Source organism: Pseudophryne corroboree, chromosome 10 (assembly GCF_028390025.1).
Source record: "Pseudophryne corroboree isolate aPseCor3 chromosome 10, aPseCor3.hap2, whole genome shotgun sequence".
NCBI classification, from domain to species: Eukaryota; Metazoa; Chordata; class Amphibia; order Anura; family Myobatrachidae; genus Pseudophryne; species Pseudophryne corroboree.
Window position 1 is genome coordinate 52,732,529 of NC_086453.1, and position 22,647 is coordinate 52,755,175.

General features: G+C 48.4%; 1 protein-coding gene across 5 annotated transcripts in view; it reads left to right on the plus strand.

The window, feature by feature from the left end:
* PRDM9 (PR/SET domain 9) overlaps positions 1–22,647 on the plus strand; it is a 384,129-nt gene that overhangs the window by 59,919 nt on the left and 301,563 nt on the right. For all 5 annotated transcript variants that reach the window (XM_063942393.1, XM_063942392.1, XM_063942396.1 and 2 more), the window contains exon 2: positions 12,190–12,335. In XM_063942393.1, the coding sequence (XP_063798463.1) occupies positions 12,264–12,335 (72 nt within the window). In that variant the 5' untranslated portion in view covers positions 12,190–12,263. The remainder of the gene's footprint in view (positions 1–12,189; positions 12,336–22,647) is intronic.

Here is a 22,647-nt window from a genome sequence, read left to right on the forward strand (position 1 = left end):
GGAGCAAATATGTGTGTGAGAGGGTGTCTCCGTCGACAACGCCGACACCTGTTTGGATATGTGTAATTAAGTGCTAAGGTGAATTTATTGCACAAAAGATTAGAGAACAGACAGGAAATCTACCCATGTCTGTCCCTATGTCGCAGAGACCGTTAGAGTCTCTCAATGCTCACTACCCAAAATAATAGACACTGATATCGACACGGAGTTTGACTCCAGTGTCGACTAAGATAATGCAAAGTTACAGCCAAAATGGCAGAAAAGTATTCAATATATGATTATTGTAATAAAAGATGATTTGCATATCACTGATGACTCATCTGTCCCTGACACAAGGGTACACATGTTAAAGGGGAAGAAAGCTGAGGTAAATTTCCCTCCTCTCATGATGAAAAAGAGCGGGAATCTCCAGACAAGAGACTGCAGTTTCCCACAAAGAATTCTCAGGCAGTATCCTTTCCCCACTAGGGCCAGGATATGATGGGAATCTTCCCCTAGGGTGTCACGTTTGCCCAAAAGGTAGCCCTGACGTAACAGCTATTCTCAGGGATCCTGCAGATAGCGTGCACATTCTGGTACACTACTCAGACCGGCGATTGTGTCGGCATGGGTTTATAGCGCTGTGCTTGACGTGTCCTGTAGAATATGCAATGGACAGATGATGCCGACTTAAGAGGCATATGGAAGGCTGAGGATTGTGTGGAGAAGGGTTCTCGGACCTGGTCTCCACAGCTATAGCTGGTAATTCTGATATTTTGCCTTATATTCCTGCACAGCCTAGGAAAGCACGACATTATCAAATGCAGCCTTTCGAATAAAGAAACAAGAAAGTCCGAGGTGCGTCCTTTCTTGCCAGAGGCGGGGGCAGAGGAAAGAAGCTGCACAACACAGCTAGTTTCCAGGAACAGAAGTCCTCCCCGGCCTCTACAAAAATCCACCGCATGTCGCTGGGGCTCCACAGGCGGAGCTAGGCCCGGTGGGGGCACGCCTTCGTAAGTTCAGCCACAAGTGGGTTCACTCCCTGTTAGATCCCTGGGCAATAGATATTGTATCTCAGGGATACAAGCTGGACTTTGAGAAGATGCCCCCTCACCGACGGCCCTGCCGGCTTCCCCCCACGAGAGGGAAACAGTGTTAACTGCAATTCACAAATTGTATCTTCAACAGGTGGTGGTCAAGGTTCCCCTCCTTCAACAAGGAGGGGGTTATTATTCGACCAGGTTGTAGTCCCGAAACCAGACGGTTCGGTCAGACCCATATTGAATTTAAAATCCCTGAACATATACCTGAAAAGGTTCAAGTTCAAGATGGAATCACTAAGAGCGGTCATTGCAAGCCTGAAAGGGGGAGATTTTATGGTGACTCGGGACATAAAGGATGCATACCTTCATGTCCCCATTTTTCCACCTCATCAGGCGTACCTCAGAATTGCGGTACGGGATTGTCATTAACAATTTCAGACGTTGCCGTTTGGTTTCTCCACGGCCTTGAGAATATTCACCAAGGTAATGGCGGAAATGATGGTGCTCCTGCGGAAGCAAGGTGTCACTATTATCACGTACTTGGACGATCTCCTCATAAAAGCGAGATCAAGAGAGCAGTTGCTGAACAGCGTATCACTTTTTCTGGAAGTGTAACGGCAACACGGCTGGATTCTATATATTCCAAAGTCGCAGTTGGTTCTTACAGCTCATCTGCCTCTCCTAGGCATGATCCTAGACACGGACCAGAAAAGGGTTTATCTCCCGATAGAGAGAACTCAGGAGCTCGTGACACTGGTCGGGAATCTATTAAAACCAAAACAGGTGTCATTGCATCACTGCACTCGAGTCCTGGGAAGGAGGGTGGCATCATACGAGGCCATTCCCTTCGGCAGGTTCCATACGAGGACCTTCCAATGAGACTTACTGGACAAGTGGTCCGGATCACATCTTCAGATGCATCGGTTAATCACCCTATCCCCCAGAGCCAGGGTGTCTCTCCTGTGGTGGCTGCAGAGTGCTCACCTTCTCGAAGGTCGCAGATTCGGCATTCAGGACTGGGTCCTGGTGACCACGGATGCAAGCCTCCGGGGGTGGGGGGCAGTCACACAGGGAAGAAATTTCCAAGGGCTGTGGTCAAGGCAGGAGACTTGCCTTCACATCAATATCCTGGAACTAAGGGCCATATACAACGCCCTAAGTCAAGCGGAGACCCTGCTTCGCGACCAACCGGTTCTGATTCAGTCAGACAATATCACCGCAGTGGCTCATGTAAACCGCCAAGGCGGCACAAGGAGCAGGGTGGCGATGGTAGAAGCCACCAGAATTCTTCGCTGGGCGGAGAATCACTTAAGCGCACTGTCAGCAGTGTTCATTCCGGCAGTGGACAACTGGGAAGCAGACTTCCTCAGCAGGCACGACCTCCACCCGGGAGAGTGGGGACTTCATCAAGAAGTCTTCATGCAGATTGCAAGTCGGTGGGAACTGCCACAGGTGGACATGATGGCATCCCGCCTCAACAAAAAGCTGCAGAGATATTGCGCCAGGTCAAGAGACCCTCAGGCGATAGCTGTGGACGCACTGGTGACACCGTGGGTGTTCCCGTCGGTCTATGTATTTCCTCCTCTTCCTCTCATACCCAAGGTGCTGAGAATCATAAGAAAAGAGGAGTGAGAACAATACTCTTTGTTCCGGATTGGCCAAGAAGGATTTGGTATCCAGATCTGCAAGAAATGCTCACAGAGGACCCGTGGCCTCTGCCTCTAAGACAGGACTTGTGCAACAGGGGCCCTGTCTGTTCCAAGACTTACCGCGGCTGCGTTTGACGGCATGGCGGTTGAACGCCGGATCCTAGCAGTAAAAGGCATTCTGTCACAAACCGATCTCTCACCTCTGCGGGTTCTGGGGTTCATCCGTTGCCGGTGCGGTTGCTCGCGGTGCTGTGCGGCCGTGTGGGGACGTGGCGTGATCAGTGGCACAGGTGATGCAGGATCTGGGAGCTGGGAGTGCGGAAACCAAATAAGCAATACAGAGCACTTGTGAAAACACCTATGGGTAAGTGTAAGCCAATCCCGTGCTTGTGCTGCCTTTAAGTAGGCTGGGATTATGCTACTCTGGGCCAGTGCTTTGTTGTATCTACTCTATGCCCTAGCTCTGTGCTCTCTCCGTGCATTCCTGTGTGATTCCCGTGGTCCAGATATCGCCTCCGGTCCCAGAGGTCCGTCTGCAGCCTTCACTGCTAAAGATCCTCCAGCTCCTTGCTGTGCTGTCAGTCCATCACTCTCCCAGTGGCAAACAAGTGGATTCCCAGAGTCTTGCAAGAGGTTACCCTGTCTGCCTGCTTCAACCACACAGACTTTGGAGGATTCTACTAACATCAGCTGTTCGTTTGCTCTGCTCTAAACTTAGCCCACTCATCACCATTGTCGTCTGCTGCAGTTTCACAGTGATCTTCAGAACTCGCAAGTAACCCATTTCAGTACTGTATTTTCTGTGTTGCTATAATCAAGGACAATTCTTCACAGCCTTTCAGTTAAATCTCTAAACTTCATTACAAATCTCTACAGTTACTTATTTATGTCTGCATTATCCAGTTAACACACTTTACAGTTCAGCATCAAATCTGGTTTCTTTTGGACAATTCATCATTCTTTCACAAGCCTGCTTAAAACTCAGTTCTATGAACATTTCCTCAATGTATCTTTAAGATTGTTCCTGCTTATCATTTCTACCACTTTATGCAATACGTCAGTTTATATATGGTGATTAATAATTTGTCATTTAACTCCTTACTGGAATTGTTGCTTACAATAAATATATGAAACGGAACTTTCTTCGTCCTCCCTGCTTTCATCATACCCCAGCACCTACACCTTTGGTTGGTCCAGGGTTAACGGATTCACAAAAACACCCGGCCCTGAGACATTCCGGATGAGGTCATTCCTACGCTGATAGAGGCTAGGAAGGATGTGACGGCTCAACATTATCACCGTATATGGCGAAAATATGTTGCTTGGTGTGAGGCCAGGAATGCCCCTACAGAGGAATTCCAGCTGGGCTGTTTCCTTCACTTCCTACAGTCGGGAGTGGCTTTGGGTCTGAAATTGGGTTCCATTAAGGTCCAGATTTTGGTCCTATCCATTTTCTTTCAAAAAGAACTGGCTTCTCTTCCTGAAGTTCAGACGTTGTAAAGGGAGTGCTGCATATTCAGCCCCCTTTTGTGCCTCCGGTGGCACCTTGGGATCTTAACGTGGTGTTGAGTTTCCTGAAGTCACACTGGTTTGAGCCACTCAAAACCGTGGAGTTAAAATTTCTCACGTGGAAGGTGGTCATGCTATTAGCCTTGGCTTCAGCTAGGCGTGTGTCAGAATTAGCGGCTTTGTCACATAAAAGCCCCTATCTGGTTTTCCATATGGACAGGGCAGAATTGCGGACCCGTCCACAATTTCTGCCAAAAGTGGTGTCATCTTTTCATATGAACCAACCTATTGTGGTGCCTGTGGCTACTCGTGACTTGGAGGATTCCGGGTTGCTGGATGTGGTCAGGGCTTTGAAGGTTTATGTAGCCAGAACGGCTAGAGTCAGGAAAACTGAGTCGCTGTTTATCCTGTATGCATCCAACAAGCTGGGTGCTTTTGCTTCAAAGCAAACTATTGCTCGCTGGATCTGTAACACGATTCAGCAGGCTCATTCTGCGGCTGGATTGCCGCTTCCAAAATCAGTAAAAGCCCACTCCACAAGGAAGGTGGGCTCTTCTTGGGCGGCTACCCGAGGGGTCTCGGCATTACAGCTTTGCCAAGCAGCTACTTGGTCAGGTTCAAACACTTTTGCAAAGTTTTACAAGTTTGATACCCTGGCTGAGGAGGACCTTGTGTTTGCTCATTCGGTGCTGCAGAGTCATCCGCACTCTCCCGCCCGTTTGGGAGCTTTGGTATAATCCCCATGGTCCTTACGGAGTCCCCAGCATCCACTAGGACGTTAGAGAAAATAAGATTTTACTTACCGGTAAATCTATTTCTCGTAGTCCGTAGTGGATGCTGGGCGCCCGTCCCAAGTGCGGACTTCTTCTGCAATACTTGTATATAGTTATTGCTTAAATAAGGGTTATGTTTGGTTGCATCAGGGTTGATCTGATGCTCCGTTGTTGTTCATACTGTTAACTGGGTAAGTTTATCACAAGTTATACGGTGTGATTGGTGTGACTGGTATGAGTCTTGCCCTGGATTCCAAAATCCTTTCCTTGTACTGTCAGCTCTTCCGGGCACAGTTTCTCTAACTGAGGTTTGGAGGAGGGACATAGAAGGAGGAGCCAGAGCACACCAGTATCCAAATTCTTTCTTAAAGTGCCCTGTCTCCTGCGGAGCCCGTCTATTCCCCATGGTCCTTACGGAGTCCCCAGCATCCACTACGGACTACGAGAAATAGATTTACCGGTAAGTAAAATCTTATTATATGTGTGTATATGTCACTGTGTGTGGTATATTGTGTTATATAGAACAGTACTGTGTGTATATGTCACTCTGTGTGTGTGTGTGTGTGTGTAGTACACTGTGTCATGTAGAACAGTCTTGTGTGTATACGTCACTGTGTGTGGTACATTGTGTTATATAGTACAGTGCTGTGTGTGTGTATGTGGTACACTGTGTTATATAAAACAGTCTTGTGTGTATATGTCACTGTGTGTGGTGCATTGTGTTATGTAGTACAGTACAATGTGTATTTCTCTTACGGCCTAGGGGATGCTGGGGTCCACATTAGTACATATGCTAACAGGGGCTTATCCCACTGTTAGCAGCTAAATCACCTCAGGCCAGTATAATCAGTGAAAGCAGGAAGACACACCATTACAGGGGGTGGGGCTTCTCCTCAGAGTGGATCCAGCACTCACCAGCGCCATTTTCTCCCCGCAGATCACACTAAAGAGACGCTGACAGGGAGCACTGCCCTCCACATAACTTCAGCATACCTCTGCAGTAACAGGGTGTTATAGAAAGGGGGGAGAGTGTAATAATCACTGTTTAATCTATTATGGTTATTCAGTCAGCGCCGGCCGTTTAGTGTATAAACTGCCTACTGTGGCGCTGCGTGTCTGGCTCCATATACTCTGTGTCTCTCTGAAGGTACTCTGGGGGAAACTGTGTCTGCATTTTCCTGTGTGTGTGTGTGTGTGTGTGTGTGTGTGTGTGTGTGTGTGTGTTGTATAGCTCACATAAACATGTCTAGGAACTCTGTATCTTGTGCTGCAGAGTGTGTATCTTCTCCTGAAGAGTCTATTCCATGTACTCAGGACTGTAATATACTGTCTCAGCCTTCTGAATCCGAACCCCCATGGGTGGATTATATTAGGGGAATGATATACCAGATTTCATCTCGGATAGCTCAAAATTAGACTGAAACACAGGTTTTGAGAAAGTCTGTTTAGGTTTTGTCATATTCAGCTCCCATTACCTCTTCAAAGACCCCAATTGTTTACCCTAAGAAGCGTGCTCTTGCCCAGATAATGCAAGCTGACACGGATACCGACTCTGATACAGGGGACGGTGATGGGGATATGCAGGGGGGAGATGCATCCCTTGCTAAGGGGGTGCAACTCATGATTGAGGCTATTAGGGACATTTTACACATTACTGATAAGGTACCTGAGCAAGTAGAGGAGGCTTACTTTACTGACAATAAGAAATCTTCCCTTACACTCCCTGTGTCTAAGGAATTAAACGCATTATTTGAAAAATCCTGGGAAAACCCAGAGAAAAAATTCCAGAGCCCAAAAAGGGTCCTCTTTGCTTTTCCTTTTCCTGAGGAGGACAGGAAAAAGTGGGAAATCCCACCTGTAGTAGACGCTTCTGTATCTAGGTTGTCTAAAAAAGTGGTTTTACCTGTCCCTAGGTCCACCACTTTAAAAGAGCCGGTTGACCGTAAGATTGAGACTACGCTCAAATCACTATACACAGCTACTGGCGTAGCTTTAAGACCCACTATTGCTTGTGCGTGGATTTCTAAAGCCATAGTATAGTGGTCAGGCACAATACTAGAGGAATTAGATTCTATGGATAGAGGTGACATTGAATTGTTTTTATGTCACATACAGGATTTTGCAGGTTTCATGGTGGAGGCCATGAAGAACCTTGGCCATCTTAATGCGAGGGCTTCTTCCATGGCTGTCTCGGCATGCAGAGGACTCTGGCTGCGCCAATGGTCTGCGGATGCAGAATCCTAGAAGAGTGTGGAGAACCTATCCTTCACAGATCAGGCTTTGTTTGGGGAAGCGTTAGATGCGTGGATCTCCACGGCAACTGCGGGTAAGTCAACATTTCTTCCCTCAGCAACACCGCTGACTAGGAAATCTTATCCTATGTCTACAATGCAGTCCTTTCGGACCGCGAAAGTTAAAAAGTCCAAACCCCCTTACACTTTCTTTAGAGGAGGTCAGGGGAAATCCAGAAAACCTGCACCAACAGGTTCACAGGAACAGAAACCTGGTTCTACTTCCTCAAAATCCTTGGCATGACGGTGGACCTCCCAGACTGGAGATCTGGCAGGTGGGATCAAGACTAAGAAATTTCAGTCATGTCTGGGCATCATCAGGCCTGGACCCCTGGGTACAAGATATTTTTACCCAGGGGTACAGACTGGAGTTTCAAGAACTCCCACCTCACAGATTCTTCAAATCAGGCTTACCAGCTTTACTGACAGAAAGTGCTATCCTAGGAAGCCATTCAAAAATTGCTAAAGTCAAATGCCATTGTTCCAGTTCCACCTCACCTAGCAAACAAGGGTTATTACTCAAACCTGTTCGTGGTACCAAAACCGGATGGTTCGGTCAGGCCAATATTGAACCTAAAGTAATTGAACCCTTATATGAGGGAATTCAAATTCAAGATGGAGTCTCTGAGAGTGGTGATCTCAGGTCTGGAGGAGGGGGAATTTCTTCTGTCCTTAGATATCAAGGATGCGTACCTTCACATTCCAATCTGGCCGCCTCACCAGGCTCATCTAAGATTTGCGCTGCTGGACTGTCACTATCAGTTCCAGGCACTGCCGATTGGCCTCTCCACGGCACCGAGGGTGTTCACCAAGGTCATGGCGGAGATGATGCTCCTCCTCCGCAAGCAGGGAGTTAACATAATTCCTTATCTGGACGATCTGCTGATAAAAGCGTCTTCCAGGGAGAAGCTGTTGCAGAGCATTGCTCTCTCAACTCAACTACTCCAGGATCATGGATGGATCCTGAATCTTCCAAAGTCACATCTGGAGCGGACAAGGAGACTGTCCTTCTTGGGGATGATCCTCAACACGGAAGTGCAGAGGGTGTTTCTGCCGGCGGAGAAAGCATTGGTGATACAAACAATGGTCTGGGATGTACTGAAGCCAGCCCGGGTATCGGTTCATCAGTGCATTCGCCTTCTGGGGAAGATGGTTGCCTCCTACGAGGCTCTACAGTACGGAAGATTTCACGCACGGTCTTTCCAACTGGATCTTCTGGACAAAGAGGATACGTCTGTCACCGAAAGCCAGAATCTCGCTCCTCTGGTGGCTGCAAACTTCTCACCTACTAGAGGGCCGCAGGTTCGGGATTCAGAATTGAATTGGTTCCTCCTAACCACGGATGCAAGTCTCAGAGGTTGGGGAGCAGACACCCAAGGGGAAAACTTCCAAGGAAGGTGGTCAAGTCTGGAATCCATCCTTCCAATAAACATTCTGGAACTAAGGGCCGTGTACAACGGTCTTCCACAAGTGGCACATCTTCTGAAAGATCAGGCCATTCAGGTTCGAACAATGTAATGACAGTGGCCTACATAAACTGACAGGGCGGAACGAAGAGCAGAGCTGCAATGTCAGAGGTAACAAGAATCATCCTCTGGGCGGAAAAGCATGTGGTGGCGCTGTCAGCAATCTTCATTCCGGGAGTGGACAACTGGGAAGCGGACTTCCTCAGCAGACATCCAGGAGAGTGGGGCCTCCACCCCGAGGTGTTCGTGGAGGTGGCAAGTCTTTGGGGAATACCTTAAATAGACATGATGGCCTCCCGCCTCAACAAGAAGCTTCGGAGGTACTGTTCCAGGTCGAGGTACCCACAGGCAGTGGCAATGGATGCCCTGGTAACTCTGTGGGTGTTCAAGCCAGTGTATGTGTTCCCTCCACTTCCACTCATCCCAAAGGTTCTCAAACTAATAAAAAGAACAAGAGTTCAGGCAATCCTCATTGCTCTGGACTGGCCAAGAAGGGCTTGGTACGCGGATCTTCTTGAGTTACTGCTGGAAGATCCGAGTCCTCTTCCTCTTCGAGAGGATCTTCTGCAACAGGGGACGTTCGCTTATCAAGACTTACCACGGCTACGTTTGACAGCATGGACGTTGAATGCCAGATCTTAGCTCGGAAGGGCATTCCTAACAAAGTTATTCCTACCCTTATACAGGCTAGGCAAGGAGAAAAGTCTAAACACTACCATCGAATTTGGAAAAAGTACGTGTCTTGGTGTGAATCCAAGAAGTTTCCTACGGTGGAGTTTTTACTAGGGCGGTTTCTCCTCTTTCTGCAAGCAGGTGTGGATGTAGGCCTGTGTTTGGGCTCCATAAAAGTCCAGATTTCGCCCTTGTCCATTTTCTTCCAGAAACAATTGGCTGTCCTCCCTGAGGTTCAGACTTTCTTGAAAGGGGTTCTGCACAACCAGCCTCCCTTTGTGCCTCCTACGGCACCTTGGGATCTTAATGTGGTGCTGCAGTACCTGCAGTCGGATTGGTTCGAACCTTTACAGGAGGTTGATGTCAAGTTTCTTACTTGGAAGGCGGTCACACTATTGGCATTGGCATCTGCTAAACGTGTGTCAGAATTGGGGGCATTGTCCCGCAAGAGCCCCTACTTGATTTTCCATGAAGATAGAGCTAAGCTCAGGACGCGTCAGCAATTTCTTCCGAACGTTGTGTCGGCTTTTCATATCAACCAACCTATTGTGGTGCCAGTGGCTACTGACTCCTCAATTACTTCAAAATCCTTGGATGTTGTAAGGGCTTTGAAGATTGATGTGAAGAGTACTTCTCGTCACAGAAAGTCGGACGTTCTGTTTGTCCTTTATGATCCCAACAAGGTTGGGTGTCCTTCTTCTAAGCAGACGATTTCTCCCTGGATCCGGTTTACTATCCAGCATGCTTATTCTACGGCAGGCTTGCCGTGTCCAAAATATGTTAAGGCCCACTCTACTCGTAAAGTGGGTTCTTCCTGGGCAGCTGCCCGGGGTGTCTCGACTGTACAACTTTGCCGAGCAGCTACTTGGTCAGGATCGAACACATTTGCTAAGTTCTACAAGTTCGATAATTTGGCTTCTGAGGACCTAAAGTTTGGTCAATCGGTTCTGCAGGAGCCTCCGCGCTCTCCCTCCCGTACTGGGAGCTTTGGTACATCCCCATGGTACTAATGTGGACCCCAGCATCCTCTAGGACGTAAGAGAAAATAGGATTTTAATTACCTACTGGTAAATCCTTTTCTCGTTGTCCGTAGAGGATGCTGGGCACCCGCCCAGTGCTTCGTTTTCCTGCATTTGTTACTTAGTTAAGTACTGCATTGTTGCTTGGTTAAGTACTGTTGTTCAGCCATTGCTGAATTGTTTCAAGCTGGTTAGCTTGGCTTTCTATTGTTATGTGTGAGCTGGGGTGAATCTCACCACTATCTGTGTATTTCCTTCTCTTGAAGTATGTCCGTCTCCTCGGGCACAGTTTCTAGACTGAGTCTGGTAGGAAGGGCATAGAGGAAGGAGCCAGCCCACACTATTAAACTCTTAAAGTGCCCATGGCTCCCAAGGGACCCGTCTATACCCCATGTTACTAATGTGGACCCCAACATCCTCTACGGACTACGAGAAAAGGATTTACCGGTAGGTACCAAAATCCTATTTTTCCGGACACTCTCAGTAAATGGTCAATTACCACCCACAAATGGCTTCCTCCTGTCAATCACCATGCGAACGGATTTTTCACACCATCCCATCGCTGACCAGCGATGCCCTTTGTTGCTATCCGACACGTATTTGCATTGCGGTGCATACACAAGGGCAGTTAGTACCTGATCGCCCGCTGTGTGAAAATGCACAGCAGTGATCAGATCTGAATGACCCCCATAGTACAGTGCCGTGTGTATATCATACCTCCCAACTTTCCTGTAATCACCACTGCTCTGCTATGCAAAGCAGCTGGTGATCACTGAATAGATGCAATGTGCATGGCATCTAACAGGGAAGGGAGCCAGGGGCTGCATAGCTGCTTTGTGGAGTGCTGGACACGCCCCCAAAATTCTGATAACGGGAGCTATGTAGTGAGGCCATGCCCCTTCAGAGTCCACACTCCCTTCATCCTAGGCCACGGCCCCTTTTCGGCACAGGTACGCAAAGTCCCGACTTAATACCTTCAAATGTTGGGAGATATGGTATATGTCACTGTGTGTGTGGGACATTGTGTTATATAGTACAGTGTATATGTCACCAGTGTTGGACTGGGGCATGAAGGGCCCACCAGGGAATGCAGTGCTAGGGGCCCAAGCTTAAGGGGTGTGGACAGCCACCATAAGGAGTGTGGACAGCCACCACAAGGGGACTTGGCCAAAAATTAGAGAGGACATGCAACGGCTGACAGCAGCATCAGTCAGAAATTTTAGTCAAATCATCATGCATAGGAGACCACAAATAGGTTGAACTCGATGGACAATTGTCTTTTTTCAACCTCAGATACTATGTTAAATAACATTGCCCCTTTATAAAGGAGGTGAAATCGGTGTGTCATAACCACCCACTTTGAGTGACATGAGGGCTAATCTTTGTGCAGTTTCCATAGAAACAAAGAAAGCACCCAAGTTCATCCATGATCCTGCTCCACCAAGTTACTGGGAGTGGAGGCCCTAGGTAGTGGGGTCCACCGGGGATTTACCCTGTATACCTGAGGGCAGTCCAACCCTGTATGTCCCTGTGTATGTTGTACATTGTGTTATTTAGTACAGTTGAATACCATATGTATATGTCAGTGTGTGTGTGTGTGTGTGTGTGTGTGTGTGTGTGTGTGTAACATTGTGTTATATTGTACAGTACCATGTGTGTGGTACATTGTGTTACATATGGATATGTCACTGTGTGTGGTGCATTGTGTTATATAGTACAGTACTGTGTGTTTATGTCACTGTGTGTGTGTATATTGTGATATTTTTTTATGTGTCTATTAAACTGCAGTTCCCAGTGTGTTACCAAACCTGTGGGGACCAGGAATGTAGACTGAGGAGAAGACTTGGACATATCATACACAGATGAGCACCAGTGAGGGAGAACCAGCACCATCCAGCCATGTGGGCAGGAAGAGGAAGAGCAATGGAAGGAATGTTAGTATCTGCACACTGGACGAGATACTACGGTATCACTATCATCGTCACTGTGTGTTATTAATGTGTGGGATCCGGTCAAGACGCTTATTGGCTGAGTCTGAGTTACACACAAAGTGGCTGTATATGTGGCCTCTGCAAGTGGTATAATATACCAGCAGACGGGATGATGACTGTCAGTATAATGACAGCGGCATCCCGCCTGCCGGTACACTGGCAGCGAGTTCCCTCGTGGGCCCGCTGTACTTGCCACGCTTCGGGCCCGGGTTCTATTCCCACTCAGCTGGTGGCGTGGACACAGCAACTGAGTGGGAATTAGGAGGGGTGTTGGGAATCCGACCACTGGTTATATGTCGGATGTCAGGATTCCTGCATCGGTTCCCTGAATGCCGGTATCCCGACCGCCAGCATTTTGAAAACATCCCGCAGATACTAATGAGACATTACTGTCAGCTAATGTGAGGGTGTGTGCATCTGGATGCAGGAGGCTGCGCCGCCAATTGATGTTACCCTAGCCGCCACAACCAGCACCATTCATATTAGCACTTACATCTGCCCCATGCTACAATAGGTATGTGTTATCCATCAGATACAGGTTTCCCTTCCCCGTATGCAGATGATACTCCCATGTAATTCTCACAAGTCGGAGCAGCTCAGTGTGATCACACATTTGTAGACCAGTTCACACCCCAAAACTCCCAATTTCATGGGAAAACAAGTTCTGTTTGAGTCAGAATAGGACAGAGATGCGCATAATGTTGAATTTCCCACCGGTTTGCGTCCGTGTACAGAGATCCATCTGGCAGATGTCTCCCATGGAGTAAGAGCACCAGGCATTACTGATAAGTGCCCAAATGTATGCTGCAGTGTAATACGCCCATGACAAATTCCACCCATAAATAAATTACATTTGCATCAATATTTCTATAGTTGTTACCATGATGGGTGACATGGTCAGTTACATTACTCTCTAAGGCATGTATGTCCAAACTGCGGCCCTCCAGCTGTTGAGAAACTACACATCCCAGCATGCCCTGACACAGCTTTAGCATTCTCTGACAGCAAAACTGTGTCAGGGCATGCTGGGATATGTAGTTTCACAACAGCTGGAGGGCCGCAGTTTGGACATGCCTGGTCTAAGGCAAGCTAATACAAAGGGGCAAACTCAGAGTTGATTGCAAATTGGCCTTAACTGCTCCCATTACATGCAGTCAACTAAGGGCCTAATTCAGGTTGGATCGCAGTGTTCAAATAATGAGAAAAAGATGTGGACGCATGCGCAGCGCCCGTCCTGCGCTTGCGTCCGCATTTTCTGGGGGGGGCAGAGCTGGATTAAGGCTTTGGGGGGCCCGGGGTACTTAAGACAGTGGGGCCCTAAAATCTAAATTTAAAATCATAACATCTTCAATCAATACAAAGAAAATTACAATTAGGTGGTAAATTTTAAAGAATCTTTCAAATAAGAAGCACACACATGTATATATAATATATATGTGTGTGTGTGTGTGTGTGTGTGTGTGTGTGTGTATATATATATACACATATACACACACACACACACACACACACACACACAAACACACACACAGTGGTCGAAGTGGAAGTTTTGAAGTGGGTATGGAGAAGTGAAGGAAGTTATTGAGCGTGCGCCGCGCTCCGGAAAAGGGTGTGTGGCCACTCAAAAGGTGGTATGCCCTTAAGCGTAGTGTACCACACCATATACCCCATATACACATTATGCACCACAATAGTAGCACCCCTTATACTATCTAGTAATGGTGCTCCTTACACATTACACATTATGCCACATGGAATGAGCCAAAATTCACACAGAATGAGTCAAAATTCACAATCTGCCACATGGAATGAGACAAAATTCACATTATGCCACACAGTATGAGCCGCAATTCAGGGACAGGGAGAGTGACAGCAGGGACATGGGGACAGGGAGAGTGACAGCGGGACATAGGGACAGGGAGAGTGACAGCAGAGACATAGGGACAGGGAGAGTGACAGCAGAGACATAGGGACAGAGTGACAGGGAGAGTGACAGCAGGGACATAGTGACAGGGAGAGTGACAGCAGGGACAGAAAGAGTGACAGCAGGGACATTGGGACAGGGAGAGTGAAAGCAGGGACAGGGAGAGGGACAGAGAGAGGGACATAGGGACAGGGAGAGTGACATAGGAACAGGGAGAGTGATAGAGGGACATAGGGACAGCGAGAGTGATAGAGAGAGGGACAGCAATGACATACAGAAGGGAGAGAGAAGGCAGCAGTGTAAAATTACCTAATCAGCAGCAGCTGTGTGGAGGAGGCTGTGACTGGCAGCGTGGAGGATGAGGAGGTTGTGGTCAGCAGCGGTGCAGAGTTGGCTGTGGTCGGCGGTGGATGAGGAGGCTGTGGTCAGTAAAGCACGTGGAAGCGGCGGTGCGGAGCAGGAGGCTGTGGGTGGCAGCACGTGGGAGGCAGCGGTGGTGCGAAGGAGACAGCCGGCGGCGGTGGCCTTTGGTGCGGCTCTGGTCTGCCCGACCGCGGCTATATCAAATCTGCCACGGACCGCAGCTAATCAGATTGGCTACGGTTCAATAGCAATAGCACTGAATTTGAATACTGTGGCAGCGGGGGTCTGTGCTCGAAGTGGCGGTATGCCATACCAGCGTATGGCAGCCCACTTTGAACACTGCATGTATATATATATATACACATATATATATATACATACATATATACACATACAGTATACTGTATATATACACACTGATATATACATATATATATATATATATATATATATACACACATTTTTTATATTTTATATATATATATATATATATATATATATATATATATGAGATAACCTGGAACCTAATACAGCTAGCCTTACTGTTTGTTTCTCTGACGTCCTAGTGGATGCTGGGACTCCGTCAGGACCATGGGGAATAGCGGCTCCGCAGGAGACAGGGCACAAAATTTAAAAGTTTGACCACTAGGTGGTGTGTGTACTGGCTCCTCCCCCTATGACCCTCCCCCAGTTAGGTTTTTGTGCCCGTCCGAGCAGGGTGCAATCTAGGTGGCTCTCATAAAGAGCTGCTTAGAGTAAAAGTTTTGATAGGTTTCTTATTTTCAGTGAGTCCTGCTGGCAACAGGCTCACTGCAACGAGGGACCTAGGGGAGAAGAAGTGAACTCACCTGCGTGCAGGATGGATTTGCTTCTTAGGCTACTGGACACTAGCACCAGAGGGACGATCACAGGTACAGCCTGGATGGGTCACCGGAGCCGCGCCGCCGACCCCCTTGCAGATGCCGAAGTAAGAAGAGGTCCAGAAACCGGCGGCTGAAGGCTTTTCAGTCTTCATGAGGTAGCGCACAGCACTGCAGCTGTGCGCCATTGCGCTCAGGCACACTTCACACCAGCGGTCACTGAGGGTGCAGGGCGCTGGGGGGGGCGCCCTGGGCAGCAATGTTAATACCTTTTCTGGCTAAAAAGAATACATCACATATAGTCCCTGAGGCTATATGGATGTATTTTACCCCTGCCAGGTCTCAGAAAAACCGGGAGAAGAGCCCGCCGGAATAGGGGGCGGGGCCTATCTCCTCAGCACACAGCGCCATTTTCCCTCACAGAACTGCTGGTGGGAAGGCTCCCAGGCTCTCCCCTGCACTGCACTACAGAAACAGGGTTAAAACAGAGAGGGGGGGCACTTATTTGGCGATATGATTATATATTAAGATGCTATAAGGGAAAACACTTATATAAAGGTTGTCCCTGTATAATTATAGCGTTTTGGTGTGTGCTGGCAAACTCTCCCTCTGTCTCCCCAAAGGGCTAGTGGGGTCCTGTCCTCTATCAGAGCATTCCCTGTGTGTGTGCTGTGTGTCGGTACGTGTGTGTCGACATGTATGAGGACGATGTTGGTGAGGAGGCGGAGCAATTGCCTGTAATGGTGATGTCACTCTCTAGGGAGTCGACACCGGAATGGATGGCTTATTTAAGGAATTACGTGATAATGTCAACACGCTTCAAGGTCGGTTGACGACATGAGACGGCCGGCAAACAAATTAGTACCTGTCCAGGCGTCTCAAACACCGTCAGGGGCTTTAAAACGCCCATTTACCTCAGTCGGTCGACATAGACACAGACACGGACACTGACTCCAGTGTCGACGGTGAAGAAACAAACGTATTTTCCTTTAGGGCCACACGTTACATGTTAAGGGCAATGAAGGAGGTGTTACATATTTCTGATACTACAAGTACCACAAAAAAGGGTATTATGTGGGTGTGAAAAAACTACATGTAGTTTTTCCTGAATCAGATAAATTAAATGAAGTGTGTGATGATCCGTGGGTTTCCCCCGATAGAAAATTATTGGCGGTATACCCTTTCCCGCCAGAAGTTAGGGCGCGTTGGGAAACACCCCTTAGGGTGGATAAGGCGCTCACACGCTTATCAAAACAAGTGGCGTTACCGTCTCCAGATACGGCCGCCCTCAAGGAGCCAGCTGATAGGAGGCTGGAAAATATCCTAAAAAGTATATACACACATACTGGTGTTATACTGCGACCAGCTATCGCCTCAGCCTGGATGTGCAGCGCTGGGGTGGCTTGGTTGGATTCCCTGACTGAAAATATTGATACCCTTGACAGGGACAGTATTTTATTGACTATAGAGCACAGAGAGATATTTGCACTCTGGCATCAAGAGTAAGTGCGATGTCCATATCTGCCAGAAGATGTTTATGGACACGACAGTGGTCAGGTGATGCAGATTCCAAACGGCACATGGAAGTATTGCCGTATAAAGGGGAGGAGTTATTTGGGGTCGGTCCATCGGACCTGGTGGCCACGGCAACAGCTGGAAAATCCACCTTTTTTACCCTAAGTCACATCTCAGCAGAAAAAGACACCGTCTTTTCAGCCTCAGTCCTTTCGTCCCCATAAGGGCAAGCGGGCAAAAGGCCAGTCATATCTGCCCAGGGATAGAGGAAAGGGAAGAAGACTGCAGCAGGCAGCCCATTCCCAGGAACAGAAGCCCTCCACCGCTTCTGCCAAGTCCTCAGCATGACGCTGGGGCCGTACAGGACCCATGGATCCTACAAGTAGTATCCCAGGGGTACAGATTGGAAATTCGAGACGTCTCCCCCTCGCAGGTTCCTGAAGTCTGCTTTACCAACGTCTCCCTCCGACAGGGAGGCAGTATTGGAAACAATTCACAAGCTGTATTCCCAGCAGGTGATAATCAAAGTACTCCTCCTACAACAAGGAAAGGGGTATTATTCCACACTATATTGTGGTACTGAAGCCAGACGGCTCGGTGAGACCTATTCTAAATCTGAAATATTTGAACACTTACATACAAAGGTTCAAATCAAGATGGAGTCACTCAGAGCAGTGATAGCGAACCAGGAAGAAGGGGACTATATGGTGTCCCGGGACATCAGGGATGCTTCCTCCATGTCCCAATTTGCCCTTCTCACCAAGGGTACCTCAGGTTCGTGGTACAGAACTGTCAATATCAGTTTCAGACGATGCCGGTTGGATTGTCCACGGCACCCCGGGTCTTTACCAAGGTAATGGCCGAAATGATGATTCTTCTTCAAAGAAAATGGACGATATCCTGATAAGGGCAAGGTCCAGAGAACAGTTGGAGGTCGGAGTAGCACTATCTCAAGTAGTTCTACGACAGCACGGGTGGATTCTAAATATTCCAAAACCGCAGCTGTTTCCGACGACAATTTTGCTGTTCCTAGGGATGATTCTGGACACAGTCCAGAAAAGGGTGTTTCTCCCGGAGAAGAAAGCAAGGGAGTTATCCGAGCTAGTCAGGAACCTCCTAAAACCAGGAAAAGTGTCAGTGCATCATTGCACAAGGGTCCTGGGAAAAATGGTGGCTTCTTACGAAGCGATTCCATTCGGCAGATTTCACGCAAGAACTTTTCAGTGGGATCTGCTGGAAAAATGGTCCGGATCGCATCTTCAGATGCATCAGCGGATAACCCTGTCTCCAAGGACAAGGGTGTTTCTTCTGCGGTGGCTGCAGAGTGCTCATCTACTAAAGGGCCGCAGATTCGGCATTCAGGACTGGGTCCTGGTGACCACGGATGCCAGCCGGAGAGGCTGGGGAGCAGTCACACAGGGAAAAAATTTCCAGGGAGTGTGATCAAGTCTGGAGACTTCTCTCCACATAAAACAATGCTCTAAGCTTAGCAAGACCTCTGCTTCAAGGTCAGCCGGTATTGATCCAGTGGGACAACATCACGGCAGTCGCCCACGTAAACAGACAGGGCGGCACAAGAAGCAGGAGGGAAATGGCAGAAACTGCAAAGATTCTTCGCTGGGCGGAAAATCATGGGATAGCACTGTCAGCAGTGTTCATTCCGGGAGTGGACAACTGGGAAGCAGACTTCCTCAGTAGGCACGACCTCCACCCGGGAGAGTGGGGACTTCATCGGGAAGTCTTCCACATGATTGTGAACCGTTGGGAAAGACCAAAGGTGGACATGATGGCGTCCCGCCTGAACAAAAAACTGGACAGGTATTGCGCCAGGTCAAGAGACCCTCAGGCAATAGCTGTGGACGTTCTGGTAACACAGTGGGTGTACCAGTCGGTGTATGTGTTCCCTCCTCTGCTTCTCATACCCAAGGTACTGAGAATTATAAGACGTAGAGGAGTAAGAACTATACTCGTGGCTCCGGATTGGCCAAGAAGGACTTGGTACCCGGAACTTCAAGAAATGCTCACAGAGGACTCATGGCCTCTGCCGCTAAGAAGGGACTTGCTTCAGCAAGTACCATGTCTGTTCCAAGACTTACCGCGGCTGCGTTTGACGGCATGGCGGTGGAACGCCGGATCCTAAGGGAAAAAGGCATTCCGGAAGAGGTCATTCCTACCCTGGTCAAAGCCAGGAAGGAGGTGACCGCACAACATTATCACCACATGTGGCGAAAATATGTTGCGTGGTGTGAGGCCAGGAAGGCCCCACGAAGAAATTTCAACTCGGTCGATTCCTGCATTTCCTGCAAACAGGAGTGTCTATGGGCCTCAAATTGGGGTCCATTAAGGTTCAAATTTCGGCCCTGTCAATTTTCTTCCAGAAAGAATTGGCTTCACTTCCTGAAGTCCAGAAGTTTGTCAAGGGAGTACTGCATATACAACCCCCTTTTGTGCCTCCAGTGGCACTGTGGGATCTCAACGTAGTTCTGGGATTCCTCAAATCACATTTTAAACCGCTCAAATCTGTGGATTTGAAATATCTCACATGAAAAGTGACCATGCGGTTGGCCCTGGCCTCGGCCAGGCGAGTGCCAGAATTGGTGGCTTTGTCTCACAAAAGCCCATATCTGATTGTCCATTCGGACAGGGCAGAGCTGCGGACTCGTCCCCAGTTTCTCCCTAAGGTGGTGTCAGCGTTTCACCTGAACCAGTTTATTGTGGTACCTGCGGCTATTAGGGACTTGGAGGACTCCAAGTTGCTAGATGTTGTCAGGGCCCTGAAAATATAGGTTTCCAGGACGGCTGGAGTCAGGAAAACTGACTTGCTGTTATCCTGTATGCACCCAACAAACTGGGTGCTCTTGCTTCTAAGCAGACGATTGCTAGTTGGATGTGTAGTACAATTCAGCTTGCACATTCTGTGGCAGGCCTGCCACAGCCAAAATATGTAAATGCCCATTTCACAAGGAAGGTGGGCTCATCTTGGGCGGCTGCCCGAGGGGTCTCGGCTTTACAACTTTGCCGAGCTGCTACTTGGTCAGGAGCAAACACGTTTGCAAAATTCTACAAATTTGATACCCTGGCTGAGGAGGACCTGGAGTTCTCTCATTCGGTGCTGCAGAGTCATCCGCACTCTCCCGCCCGTTTGGGAGCTTTGGTATAATCCCCATGGTCCTGACGGAGTCCCAGCATCCACTAGAACGTCAGAGAAAATAAGAATTTACTTACCGATAATTCTATTTCTCGTAGTCCGTAGTGGATGCTGGGCGCCCATCCCAAGTGCGGATTGTCTGCAATACTTGTACATAGTTATTGTTACAAAAATCGGGTTATTATTGTTGTGAGCCATCTTTTCAGAGGCTCCGCTGTTATCATGCTGTTAACTGGGTTCAGATCACAGGTTGTACAGTGTGATTGGTGTGGCTGGTATGAGTCTTACCCGGGATTCAAAATCCTTCCTTATTGTGTACGCTCGTCCGGGCACAGTATCCTAACTGAGGCTTGGAGGAGGGTCATAGGGGGAGGAGCCAGTGCACACCACCTGATCCTAAAGCTTTTACTTTTGTGCCCTGTCTCCTGCGGAGCCGCTATTCCCCATGGTCCTGACGGAGTCCCAGCATCCACTACGGACTACGAGAAATAGAATTATCGGTAAGTAAATTCTTATTTTAAGCAGCTATAAGGAAACAACACTTATATAAGGTTGTTCCTATATAATTATAGCGCTTTGGTGTGTGCTGGCAAACTCTCCCTCTGTCTCCCCAAAGGGCTAGTGGGGTCCTGTCTTCTATCAGAGCATTCCCTGTGTGTCTGCTGTGTGTCGGTACGTGTGTGTCGACATGTATGAGGACGATGTTGGTGTGGAGGCGGAGCAATTGCCGGTAATGGTGATGTCACCCCCTAGGGAGTCGACACCGGAATGGATGGCTTTGTTTATGGAATTACGTGATAATGTCAGCACGCTGCAAAAGTCGGTTGACGACATGAGACGGCCGACAAACCAATTAGTACCTGTACAGGCGTCTCAAACACCGTCAGGGGCTGTAAAACGCCCTTTGCCTCAGTCTGTCGACACAGACCCAAACACGGACACCGAATCTAGTGTCGACGGTGAAGAAACGAACGTATTTTCCAGTAGGGCCACACGTTATATGATCACGGCAATGAAGGAGGCTTTGCATATCTCTGATACTGCAAGTACCACAAAAAGGGGTATTATGTGGGGTCTGAAAAAACTACCTGTAGTTTTTCCTGAATCAGAGGAATTGAATGACGTGTGTGATGAAGCGTGGGTTACCCCTGATAAAAAACTGCTAATTTCAAAGAAGTTATTGGCATTATACCCTTTCCCGCCAGAGGTTAGGGCGCGCTGGGAAACACCCCCTAGGGTGGACAAGGCGCTCACACGTTTATCCAAACAAGTGGCGTTACCGTCTCCTGATACGGCCGCCCTCAAGGATCCAGCTGATAGGAGGCTGGAAAATACTCTAAAAAGTATATACACACATACTGGTGTTATACTGCGACCAGCAATCGCCTCAGCCTGGATGTGCAGTGCTGGGGTGGCTTGGTCGGATTCCCTGACTGAAAATATTGATACCCTGGATAGGGACAGTATTTTATTGACTATAGAGCAATTAAAGGATGCATTCCTTTATATGCGAGATGCACAGAGAGATATCTGCACTCTGGCATCAAGAGTAAGTGCGATGTCCATATCTGCCAGAAGAAGTCTATGGACACGACAGTGGTCAGGCGATGCGGATTCCAAACGGCATATGGAAGTATTACCGTATAAAGGGGAGGAATTATTTGGGGTCGGTCTATCGGATTTGGTAGCCACGGCAACAGCCGGGAAGTCCACCTTTTTACCTCAAGTCCCCTCCCAACAGAAAAAGACGCAGTCTTTTCAGCCGCAGTCCTTTCGTTCCTATAAGAACAAGCGAGCAAAAGGACATTCATATTTGCCCCGAGGCAAAGGAAAGGGTAAGAGACTGCACCAAGCAGCCCCTTCCCAGGAGCAGAAGTCCTCCCCGGCTTCTGCAAAGGCCTCAGCATGACGCTGGGACCTTACAAGCGGACTCAGGGGCGGTGGGGGGTCGCCTCTAGAATTTCAGCGCACAGTGGGCTCACTCGCAGGTGGACCCCTGGATCCTGCAGGTAGTATCTCAGGGTTACAGGTTGGAATTCGAGAAGTCTCCCCCTCGCCGGTTCCTAAAGTCTGCTTTGCCAACGTCTCCCTCCGACAGGGCGACGGTATTGGAAGCCATTCACAAGCTGTATTCTCAGCAGGTGATAGTCAAGGTACCCCTTCTACAACAGGGAAAGGGGTATTACTCCACGCTATTTGTGGTACCGAAGCCGGACGGCTCGGTAAGACCTATTTTAAATCTGAAATCTCTGAACCTGTACATACAAAAATTCAAGTTCAAGATGGAGTCACTCAGAGCAGTGATAGCGAATCTGGAAGAAGGGGATTTTATGGTGTCCTTGGACATCAAGGATGCTTACCTTCATGTCCCAATTTGCCCTTCACACCAAGGGTTCCTCAGGTTCGTGGTACAAAACTGTCATTATCAGTTTCAGACGCTGCCGT